At 53.3% G+C, this 12853-nt stretch overlaps 1 protein-coding gene across 1 annotated transcript; it reads right to left on the bottom strand.

The window, feature by feature from the left end:
- Positions 1–463: 463 nt before the first annotated feature.
- On the bottom strand, positions 464–3199 carry J4E85_006207 (uncharacterized protein; the record flags this gene model as incomplete). The annotated part of the gene is made up of 2 exons (XM_051470447.1): positions 464–1814; positions 1917–3199. 2 exons carry the CDS (start codon positions 3197–3199, stop codon positions 464–466), a joined length of 2634 nt encoding a protein of 877 aa, XP_051325935.1.
- Between the last annotated feature and the right edge of the window lie 9654 nt (positions 3200–12853).

The following is a 12853-nucleotide window of genomic DNA, read 5'->3' on the forward strand; positions in this document are numbered from 1 at the left end:
CTCACAGGCGAACGGTTCCCGTAATGTAAAAGGTGTCTTTTGTCTGGATAGCTGTGGGCGGTGCGTGCATAAATCCTTCCCAATCTTTCACTCTGAGCTGCCTGTATATCTAGCCGGTCCTTATGGATGTCGGGTGAGGACGGTATGCGATTCTGTGGTGACGAGGCGCGTGGGTGCATGACGTGCGTGTCTGTCATGGACGCGTGTGGTGTAGTGCTTGCGTGTGGGGAAGGGCGTGCAACATCTCTTGACCTTTGTGATTATCGTGATGTCTGCAATGATGTTTGATTGGACATGTCATTCATCTTTCGCTTTCTTCGCGCGCGAAACTTTTTCATGCAAGATAAAACGTAATATTATCATTACCCAGACCGTGGCCTCCAACGCCATTGCTAAATAAAATTGATACAACGATGCATACCTACTCATTCTCGCGCGATAGCTGGCTTTCATGACCACGACCCTACGAAGCATCGTCCACTACTCTGCCAACAAACCCTTCCAGCCCAGCCATACCCTTTGCACCCCTCTCATTACCCCCGAAAAGCCCCGGCCCACCGCCAGGCATGACTAACACCTTGGCACCCATCTCCACGAATTCGCGCGAAGCGATGAATTGGAAGGTCACGATGACCGCTGCCGGCGCAGCTTCAGCTGCCGGCTTCTCCATCTCAACGTCAAAGCCGAACCCGAAAGCATCATCCTCGTCTCCGTGAGTCTTGAGCGTAGGGTCTTCCATACGTTCGGCAGCAACGGAAAGCACTTTCGATGAAGCTCTCACGCTCGCAATGTAAACGACAACTGCGCTGCCGACACTGAGGTTCCTAACGCTTTCTGCTTGCTTATCCTCAAATCGCACTGTGATGACTTTGTGCGCTTTGGGCTCGCGAGCCGCCAATACCATGCCTTTGCGTATCCTGTTTATCGATGGACTGACAATCGGTGTATCGACGGGTGCGAGGCCCATGGTCCCGACCTGCCCCGCATGAAGCTTTCGCACGGGTAGACGCAAATTGCGCATAGAGGTAATGCGGACGCGTCGCCATTGACTATGCCGATCGCGCAATGAGGCGTTCTTCGATTTCGTGTTCAGTGCGCCAGGAAAGGACCTCGACTGCGGAATAGATGGCTTGCGATTTGGTATTGCGCTACCGCTGTCGCTGTCGTCAGAGCTTACATCGACAGGGTAGGGTCCTAAGAGCAGCTCGTCGCCAACGGCCAGAGACCCGTAACGGAGGTAGCCCCCGATGATCGCTGATCGATCACTTGATGTATCCGTGCGGACGCTGTAGACATCTTCGATATAAAAGAGTGGCGAAACTGCTGCAGGTGCAGGTTGAGTGACTTCCTTGGGCATGGGCAGTTCTCGAAGGAATGCATGAAGCTTCCGGATTCCTGTGCCTTTGACGGCGCTAGTCAAAACAATCGGCACTGCCGCAAGTGGTGAGTCTGCAAGGAGACTTAGTGCATTGTCGATCTTAAGATCTCCTCCATCAACTGTGTGTAGATCGGCCTCTAGCACAGATGTAGCTGCATCACCGATGAGACAAGGCGTCCTCTTGTGCTCTTTCAATACCGAAAACAACTTGTTACAGGTGTTTCCCAAGCCGGTTCTGGTAGCCAAATCGAACTTCGTGATGACAATCACAAGCGGCAGTTCCAGAGCGAGGCATAACTGAAGGTGTGCATGAGACAGATCCAGATCTGCTGCTGCTGGGCCGAGTATTTCTTCAGCTGAAGGCGAAGCTCCGAGCTTGCCAGAGGACTCATCGGTGTTGTCAGCTGGAATGCACAGAAGTGTCCAATGTGGTTGCCTGGTGGGTAGGTTAGCAAAGTCCACCACATGATGAAAATAAGGCATCCCAAAAGAGTACATGTGGAAGAAGGAAGCGCTATGATATAGAGTGATCACTTACCAGCCGACGATTCCACGGACGGTGGTGCGTCTAAATCGCGGATGACCAGCTGAGTCAGAGAGGAACACAAGTCGGCCGGTTTTTGCTGACTCAACAGCCGCGTGAATGTCGATCCATGAGTCGATGTTCTCAGAGCCATAGCTAGTCACTCGTGATGAGCCTCCTACATCACGGTACCCTATCAACTCCTGGGTGACAGAGCTGGTCATCCCTGATGCGATCTCGTGTCTGTGTTTCAGAAGACTCAGGCGACTCTTTCCTCTGCCATTATCCAGCGTTGCGGTAGAGAGTGTGCCAAGTAGGCTAGATTTACCGGACATGGTGGCACCGGTCACTGATACACGCATCTGCTCGGTGACTCCCTCAGACTCGTTAGTCAGTGCCACAACGTTGCTAGCACCGGTGTCAGACGGCACGTCGGCTGCTTGCTGCCCGTTCCTCTTCGTGTGATCGACCAAGTGCTGTTCTGGGCGGACCAGAGCTTCGGCAACTAGCAATTGCGATTTTACAACCCTCTGTTTTGCGGTGCCGGAATCCTCTGTCCACTCGCAATCGCCTACAGGAACCCTGCGCATGACCTTGACTCCACAGCCCAAGCTTGCAGCCATGGCGCGCAAATTGTTCAGGCTCTCTTCCATCTCGTCTTCTGCCAAGCCAACAATAGTTCCGTCGTCCGCGACTCCAATCTCATAGAGCGCACCACTACTCTCCTCCAACCCCGGCAGCAGACGTTGAGGCATCTCGGGCCCTGACAGACGTGCATCGTCGGGAAAATGAGGTATGACAGGTGCCATGGATGATGACATGTGGTTTGGACATGACTGCTGTAGGCGCCACAGCAACTGAGTAGTCAGCTGCTCCAGACGATGCTGCTTTGACTGTGTAGATGCCAGTGGTGGAGGGGTATTAGCCAGGACGCCGGACTCTGATACGCTGCGACCCGCTGGTATAGGTATTTCAGGTCGACGCATGGACCCAGATATATGGCGTGCGGTACTGGAACGGGTGAACGACCGCCGTCGCCTGAGCAGAAGATGTAGCTTATACTCCGTAGGCCCATCTTGGGGCTCCGCCTCCAACCGTGTGATATGCGTATAATCTATATCGGTGGGGAGGGATGTTGCATTTGCGCTCGTCTCGTCATTAAGACCGCCGAGAGTCGAAGGGATTCGTCGGGGGTTCGTGGCTGGCACGGGGGAGTGCGCAACGCCGCCGATAGGCGTGATAGCCCACGGCGACGAAACGCGCGGAGGATCGGGGTCGAAGGTGAATATGGAGGCCATATTGCGTAGTAGAAGTTATGTGTCTTCGTGGTTCTATTCCTCGCGGGAAGGCGCGGTCGGGGTAAGACTGGTCAAGTTGCGTATTGCCGCGTTGCGCTGGTGAGTAAGCGTGGTATTGATCGTGAGTTGGTGTGTAAGAAGTGCGTCCGAAATAATTGCGATAATAAAGGAAGCATCGTGACGGGTGTGTAAGGCAAACGATGAGTAGAACTTCGTCAAGCAATGACTGGAGGCAACTCGTCGACGAGTTGCGTGAGGGTGCCGAGCTGGCGTTCAGAAATTAGAGAGAGACATGAGTGTTGGTAGCTATAGTGATGGTGATGCTCTGAGTGACGGGGAAGCTGCGGTGGCATGAGATGGTCGTCGACTGTTGGAAGTATGGAGGTCGCGACTGCCGTGTTAGTCATTGGTCGTCATTGGTCCTAGCTCTGCGGGGAGTCACCGGTCTGCGGAGCGGCCCTCATCCATCGCTCTCAGCCTCAACACGGATCGCCGCAACAGCAGACGCCCTTTTTCCTGGTGCGATTTACATATCGTATCCGTACTGACCTTGCATTAATCCAAAATCACTGTCGGCTCAAGGCACAGTACTCACTGGTAGGTATCAACACATTCGTTAGCCAACAGCATTAGAAACATCGTGTGGACTGCAGAATGCAAAACCATCTTGCCATACGATCATCTGTTGCGTGAATATCCATGCCTGCATTCAGCAGAGCAAAGTACGAATGTGCTGGTCACGTCTCCAGTCTCGTGGAGACTTTACAAGACTTGGTCCATATCTGCATTCCGCGTTGGTTCTGGAGGGCTTCTTCTATGTATGCTGTTCTGCCAGTTGCATATCAAGAACGATGTCTGGGATCATGTCACATCATAACATACACTGGTCTTATTGCTGACTGATTCCGGCACGGCACGCGTATTCGTATCTGAACGCCAGGCATCGACGGGCTTAGGGCGACGATCGGGTTCAGACACGAGAAGGGCGTAATGTTGGCGCAGGCTGGGTACCCAATAACCTTACCTACATGTGAGTAGGCCGGTAGCAATGACCAGCTCAGCGCATTGCCTACCAGACTAAGAAGGCGTTACGAGATTAAAGATGATGCTGCAGTCGCCAGACAATGTGACACTCTAGCGACTTCGAATCGAAGCACAAAAGACACATGCCGACCAAACCCCAGTGCACGACGGCATCAGAACATCTCGGCGCAGGATTCCGCTAAAGCTCAGCCGGCGGTTGAGGCTGAAATGCTACGAAACAGACACCTAAACGTATATGGGACAATGATATGACCGTATGACAGGCTCGCGTCCACCATCATGAAAGGACTGCTGAAGACCCCTGTTACGGCTGTTGGCCGCCATGTGCGGTTAATCTATTCCCACGCACATGCCGCCGCCTCATTGAAACAGTCCTCCCATCTGGTGGACGGCTCTGACTTTAGCCGGCTTTCTCGAAGGTGACACTGCACGTTTCCCGCAGTAGTGGACACGCGAGCGCTACGAGCCAAACCATTGCCCTGGAGCCCCATGTGTAACCTTGACCATGCACGTCAGCCTTGCACATGCGAGGACCACATGGTTCGAAACTCCGGCTGTTCTCTCTGCGACGGCTCACCACGCGAAGGGGATGCGCGTCAGATGTTGGTGGTTGAGTGCTGCTGGGGATGGCATTCTGATGCTTTCTGTTCGTGTACAAGTTGCGAATGCCTCACTTCTGACAAGCGATGACATATCGCCGACTGCACTGTGGGTAGCCCGCCTAATGGTCATCAGTTGCGGCGCGGTGATCTAGAGGCGCGAGCGCGAGACCAGGTCGGATTCGGGTACGTTGCCGGGTCACTTGCGCGTCTCGATCACATCGTGGAGACGCTCACAGTGCGTGAAATTCCCACGGAAGATCTCTGGATGCACACATGGGCCACAATTTCGTCAAGATCGAACGATACGTACGCAGGTGAGATGTCTATCATTTCTTGGCCACACTGTGCTGCGTTCATCGACTCATGCAGGTGATCTAGAAGGTAGTTTTGCTGTGGGGTGGGGCGGTGTTATGGTCGCCTGAGGAAACATACGATTAGACGCTTTCAGATAGGCAAAGTGGACAAGGGAGGGCTGACGCCCGTCACTGTGCCGCCGGCACTGATGTCCTAGGTTGGTAAACACTCCGGTCATCAACCTCCTAGAGGCAGTTCTGCATCGTTGAGACTCCGTTTAACAAATTGGCGAGCGGTCCGATAGCTCGATCGTTCCAGCCGCGGGCAACACAGACGGCGGAGTGAAGTGATTGAAGCCGCGGCGTTACTTCAAGTCAGCCCGTTCGCCCTAGCGGGTCCTGCATGCCGGATCGTCCATTGCATTACCTTGTAGCTAGCCGCCTGTAGGGTGCTGAGATCTGAGCCAAACACAACGGTTTTCACGTGATGCCGAATGAATGTACTTCGTGCTCCCCTTGTCTCATCCTTGCTAAGTACACTGAGGGATCAAGTGACTGTCATCCTTCCCGCGCAGCCGCGCCCCGCCGGATCATCCTGGCGATTCTCCAAGCTCCATCCACACGTCAGCAAAAGACGTGTCGGGCACGCGCTTGGCTGTGGGGGCGAAGCATGATGGACCGCCGAGGACCCTTTCACGTCATTGTTCCCGGTGCTTGAATTGGACCGAAATCCCGCGTGGTTAGGTACAATCCCTCTCCAAAGCGGTAAGGGGCCAATGAGCAAGGGGTGGTTCCAGCGACTCGGTTCCGACTATACGCTAAGTCTGCCGGGTTTGCAAGGCCAAGCGACAGAGACATGACCTTGCAAATCGGATTTGGGCCACGAGTCTGTCCTAGAGTCGGATGCGTATCATTGTGTTGTGTGTCAGTGCGGGTCCCGCGCCGCAGAGGCAGGGCGAAACATGAATAATGATCTCTATACTCATTTTCCTGATCAGTAATACAGCGTTAGACGCGTTTCTGAGCTGCAGTGGCTGTCTTGGCAGCATGCACGTCGAAGCTTCAATCACACACACTTTGTGCGAGCGACCAGTAAGCCACCGAACGTGTGTTTGATTGCATATTGTACGTTAAAGCCGGAAATATCCACGTCACCGGTGTATCCCAGAGTGGCATATATGCATATGTACGTCTGTAACCCGGTGCTGAAAGCCCATTTACGCGGTTGTCGGTTTCCGAAACAAGGGACCATTCGCATGGCGGATTATTGTTCCGCTGCCCAGTGATGTCAACATGGAGATGAGGAGCGAATGGCCACCAGTATCGTAGCCGCTGTTGTACCGATGGCACGGTTCCTATGAGATACAATTGCCCGGACCACAGTCGTCCACTTGACAACCATTGTCGAATAGTGCGCTGCGCGTTAGTGGCGCCTCTCGGTAGCTTCGGTTCGTTGTTACATGGTTGGTCCTTCTCCACAGCGGTGGGTGCTTTTTACAAGGCTTTTCCCGCACTAAGTCGTGGCGACAACGGCCCGCTAGACTGATCGTTACTCAAAGTTGAGAAAAGCCGTGCGAGGTCAGTCGGCAGCCTGGCTCGCGTGTTTGTGGCTAATGCATGTGAAACCGGCTCGTGATAATTGGTGTGCATCGAGAAGGCATCGAATCGAATTCGGGTAGAGCATCAGTCATGGACATACGGCTCTGTTGTGAAATCAGTCGCAAGTCATGTTTAAGATTACAGTGCTGCAAACCTACTGGAACTACCATACGATCTGATGCTGAATGCTGAATCGTAGAGGTGCTCGGGAAAATTCCCTTCCCAGTCTAAGGTACGAGTTTTCGCACGATTTCGCGCGGCATTGCCGAAGCATGCCGTGCGGGACAGCGTCGGCCATGGTGCTCTGTTCGCTCTTGGACCCTGATAGGGAAGAGGTGCTGACCGATGATTTTGCGTGACCCGTGTGGTCGGATACATCGCAGGGAAAAGCTACAGGGGCACCCTCAACCAGCAGGAACTCCATGTTCCTGCTTTCCTCATTCCTCCAAATCCTCCCGCGATCCCTCGAACGGGTCGGTCAACGCCTTCTTTCGTAATCCAGTCTCATTGGTACGAAGGAGAAGGAGTCCGACGTTGGGTGTGAGGAAATGACATACGCGCTCTTTCAAATAGTTGAGATTGGGATGAGACCGTGTACAGAAGGCCATGTTGTAGCGATTTGGCCAAGTATACGAAGAGATGGTGGTCTTTGCGACCTTGAAGCTGTATATTCGTGGCTTCATTAAGAACAGGCGCTTGCTTGCAAACATTATATACATAGGAACTGATGACTGTTGAGCGATTCGCTGGAAGCCTGGTGCTCAAACACTAATGTCACGAAATGTGACGGAGCCGGGACTGTGTACAAGTCTAAAGCGTACGAGACAAGTCGTAGCTACGATTCCTGCGGCGTAAAAGTGTGCCCTTTGGAAGCTTCGGGTGTCCTGCGGGCCAAATTCCGATTTGGGAAGCGGCACACAATGGTATGGTCGCCAGCTGGCATGCTTCCACCTGTGCGTGTCGATGCTGCACGATATCGAGGCGAAGCCTAATGTCTTTAGCCAGACCGTGACACTTGGTGCTCGGGTATTACACTTAGTTCAACCAGCACCTTCTTTGGTTGTCCTTGAACTGGATAGTTCTAGATCGATCGAGCGATGAGATACAGGATTCATCTACCCACTCGTTTCAGACGCTCTTCTTGGCTTGCACTTATCGTGCGCCATGTGCCCGTTTCTTGCAGTAGTCCGCGTGAATTCGGCTCCACACCTAGGGCATGAGCTTTTCGAGGCGGTCCCTGACTTCTCTCGTTGATGTCGTAAAAGGTTACTGAACGTAGAGAACTGCCGTCCGTTACACCCATGCTCCCAGCATTGGGGCTTCGGTCTAGAGTTCACAACACGTGGCTGCATTGCACTGCCCTGCGTACTTGGAGATGAAGATAGCGCAGGTACTGGACCACCAGCCGGCGGGCCACTCTGCGAAGACTCGTACGATGGATACGCGGCAGGTGTCGTAGAACTTGGAGGGTACATAGTCGGCAGTGGGTGGTGATAATCGCTAGTACCATAAGTAGTTGGAGGGTACGGCTGTGGACTTTCTTCAATCAGTGGAAAGCTTTGCTAGGCGCTTAATTTGACTTACGGCGAGTAAGAGTTGCTTCCCATCGACTGGCTCGGAACACTATTGTGCGGGGCCGAATAGGAGTAGGAATGGGCCGTAGAAGACATCGGAGATGCATGTCCTCGCATCGAATCAACGGGCTGGTGCTGTTGGTAGGGGCTACGTGGAAGAGATGGATTCTGAGGCTGATAAGGCGGTAGAATGTTATGTTGATCGGATCGTCTTTGCTGGCTGTCATTGGGCAGCGGACTCGAAGCATAGGATGAGCTGTATGGATTTGACGCTGATGATCTTGGTTCTGCGTAAGACTGAAGAGGTGGGTAGCCCGACGAGTAAGACGTCTGTGGAGAGCCGTAGTGGCCCATTCCGTACTGCGAAGATGGCATCATGAAGCCCAAGGTGCTGTCGATATTAGAACAGGCTCAATTCTTGAGGGCTGATAGAGTGATATACCTCATATCTTGCAGTTCCAAGAACGAATCGTCCGACTGTCCGACGTCAACCGGCAGTTGTAGCTCGAGGTTGTGGTTACCAGAAACAGACGTTAATGGCGATGGGAAGAAGGTCAGCGCTCGGCTGGGCTGGCTGTGCGGAGTGCGCAGCGACTGTGGGCTAACGCTATGCGCAAGTCCTGGGTTGGAGTCTTGGAGTGGCTCGTGGTGTGCAGAATATGTTGTTTGCGCAAGAGACGAGTCGGGAGACGTATCTCGATGAGAGGTCAATAAATGGAAGGAGCTGTCAGGTGGAATGTCTTCGAGAACGTGTGAAGTATTCCAGGCTAGCGAAAGTGGGTGCGACCCGGGCGTCTGATAATCAATGGGATTGTGGCGGGGCGTTTGCAAGTTTGCGGCACGGTGGGAGCGAGCTCCTCTTATTTGTGGAATTTCTGGTGGCTGAACAGATAGGTTCTGGTCGGCACGGTCCCTAAGTCTTCGTGAGATGGTCGTCGTCTTGGGTTGATGTGGTTTGGGAGACCGATCGGTCATGTTCAATAATGGAAAGGCAACATTTGATGCGGAAGGTAACAGTGGGGTTGACGTACGTTTGCGTTCCTGAGTACGGCCCGTCGGGAGGAATTATACCAGCCTTATGGCGACTTGACTGCGAGGCAGAATCACGTATCAAACCTTGACATTTGATGGTCTGCGCCCTACATGGGGGAAACTGGACGCACAGGAACAGAGCATCTGAGCTTCATGATCCAACAGCAACAGAGCCGGCTTTGCGGCTGCGGACTGGTTGGAGCCTCGAAGGATCCGTATCCTGGTATCGAACCCAAGCCCTCCGACCGTTGACTAGCCACAGGACGTGCACCCGCGATGGGTGCCTGGCAGGTCTGGGCCGGGGTACCCACGCACCAGCGAGAATTGCGCGACTCTGTCTAGGATGGATGAAAGCAGGTATGCCTGTTAGTCTGCCGACGATGTCTTCGCCATAACCCCCACTACTTGTCCGGAAGCCAGCCCCTGTCAATTAGCGAGTGATGCCATCGCCGCAAGTAGTGTTGGCGAAGCCACGAATACTGGCGTGGATGGATGCCTCATTCACCAAGCAGAGGGTTGGTGGCGCTCACGATCCCGCGCCTGTGACGAGGAGCCATGCCGCGTTGAGTCTGGTATAAGGAATGACCTGTCAGATCCCTCTACGTTAGCCGCGGGTGGGTCGCAATAACGCACGATAGACAGAATGTGGGTGTTGTCGGGTAACATGCAGTCGAAAGAGGAGTGGCGTAAGCCCAGCTTCATCTCGAATATTACTGGCACTGCCACGAGAGCCACGAGAGTATGCTGTTCATGAACCCAAATCGCGTGTCATGCTCTGCCGGTGCACAGCTCATCGAGCGGTTCTAATTTTGGCTCGCTGCAGTGTTGCCCGAGCACGTGCTGGGCACTGCCTAAGCGGCCCGTTGTCTTTCGGAAGCGCTGCCGTTAATGTGAACGACGAGAATAAGGCGGCCTACGCTGTCGGAACTTCTGGAATCCATCTCGAAGCTCGAGAAGAAGTTGTGTGGCTTTCTGTACGCGAGTTCGAAGGAGTGTGACTGAAGCCAAGGTGGGATGCTGAGGTGTCCGCGCGTTTCGGAGGGGCACGCGGTGCCGCCGTTCACGGTAGACATCGCGGGCCCACATTACGAACAGCTCGACTCTTGATGTAGTTGTGGAGACTGGAGTTCGGCTCCTCAGAACTGCGGCCAAAGCAATGAATGCGAGCACAACTACTGTCTGAAGGAAGTCGTAGCCGCTACTACGAGTGCCAAGGTTTCATTGATTGGTCGCAGCCATGCGTCGCTTCTCCAATTGCGACTCTACGCTTCCCTCCTGAACAGCCTCTCATTAAAAACACAAATCAGATCCCGTCCGTTCTCGACTTCGAAGCGGGTCAATTGTGCGTGGATCCACTGCGTCGGGGTCGACTTAAGCCGACTTCGTCCATCCGCGACCGCGCAAAAGATGCCTGCCGGCGCCGGCAGCGACCTTGGAACTGTTCGGCTTCATCCTAGCTCTGGCATCCATGCAGGCCCATCACCTCATTTGAGCGCTCGTACCACTGAACATTGGCCTCAATACACGAGATAGCCGCTTATGGAACGAAGACATTGCTGAGCCGCACCCTACTCGCCGACATCTTCGTTGTTGTTCGGCGTTAACACAACGGCGACCACATGACGGCGACCTGAGTCCTAACGCCCCGCCACCTGAGGCTCAGCCCTGGATGCAACTATATCAACGTATAACTTCTAGCCGCTGGCACGCCTAATGATCAGATGGTACGATGCACCTGCCATGGCACGGAGCGAATCTTGGATGTTCATGCGAAACCAGGATGATCTAGGATCGCCCTGGCCGGGCGCAGGGGCTGTAGTCTCCGCACTACCGTTATCGCACTACAATCACAGTTGTCACATTCCTCATACGATGCCTCCTACACCTAATGGGTCACACTATGTTCAACTTTGGAGATCATAGCTTCCCTACCATGGAGCCTATAGCGACCCATGGGGCGTCTTTAAGCGATGTGGATTCCTCGCAGGTTCGCAGCGCCAGTGACAAGTAACTTATTCACCCATACTTCTACAAGCGGGGGGGACCCGCCTGCACTCTTGAGTTGCTGGGATAGAACAGTCTACGCGTTTGCAACAACTAGTAGTAGCAACACCTGGCGGATGTGTTGATGAACCGTTAACACAACAGTTGTATAGGTACCCACACAGACGTGTGACATGTCACTTTCATCATACTTCAACATGATCTTAGCAACGAACAGCTATCCTTCAGAAATTTCATTCAATTCCCAAAATTAGTCTATATCAGATCTCGCTTTCGCAAATGAGTACGTCAAATCACAGCCCTCTTAGGCCCACCGCACTGCGCTTCACTTCGGGCTGTCGGAAGCGTCCATCCGCCCCAGACCCCCAGAGCCTCAGGATAGGTACACGGTTTGCCCTACCGTCGAGCAAAAGCTCAGGCAGGTTTTGCGAACCAATGAATGCACGTGGACTACAACGACCAGTGTTTGCGACATGAGCGCCGGGCCCACAGGTACCCATACGGGAGGAAGTCAAGGGTGACGATACTTCGGTTACACCAGGGCCCTAAGGATGAAAAAGTGTGTGCCGCAGAACACGCCTAAGCAGGCGTGAGTGTTATGGGTAATCTTTGTGGCGATCACTATTGCAACGTCACAGATGGGGTGGGAGGGGCTACACCCAAACTGGTTTCCATCAAGAATACACGGATTTACTGCTGACTCGTTGCAACTGCGCTCTCCATCAACGGCAGAGATGACCGCGATATCGTACATCCAATCCTTTGTCATCAGCCCATCATGACGTGTTTCTGCCTTGGTGACACACCATCGAACATTCTTGTCGGACACTTTGTATTCATCTTGAATGAACAAGATCAGATTCCCTCGACTAGTGGCATTATGACGATACTTCGACGACTGATCGCTCACGCGAAAAACGTACACTGAAATTGGAACCCACGACACTCAATGCCTCAGCCGATATCTCTCATCGGATTTCACTGTGGAGCAGCGCAGTATGACGCTCGCAACAAGATAGAATCTGCATACCCACACTGCAATTGTCGATCGATGCTTGGATAATGTCATGCAAACCGTCAATCAGTCTAGATCTGAAGTGCACGGAATCGTCCGCGCAGATCGAACACATCAATGCGAGAGTCAACCCCGGTAGCAGATGCGTTGATCTTACCACCAGCTATGTCATGTCAACGCGTAGCCCACACTGGTGATGACACATAATATCCACTGGCTGATCAAGAAGTGAATGATGCTCTCAATGTACACCACCATCCCTCGTGAGCAGCGAATGCTGCTGCTTCGTCGCTCGCGGATCTGTAAAGGAGGTGGAAGTCGGAAGGAACGACCTTGCGTTTCATGTTCGTCGCTGCCAGAAGAAGCGAAATAAGGAGAGAACTACACGTTACTGCCCAGACTGGAAGGAACCGCCGAGGTAAGCAGATTAAGACCACGAATGCAGCCAATGCCTCGAAATGCAGAGTATGCCATGTCGTATCAATTTGCAT

This window comes from Alternaria conjuncta, assembly GCF_024043145.1.
Source record: "Alternaria conjuncta strain BMP 0040 chromosome Unknown scaffold_8, whole genome shotgun sequence".
NCBI classification, from domain to species: Eukaryota; Fungi; Ascomycota; class Dothideomycetes; order Pleosporales; family Pleosporaceae; genus Alternaria; species Alternaria conjuncta.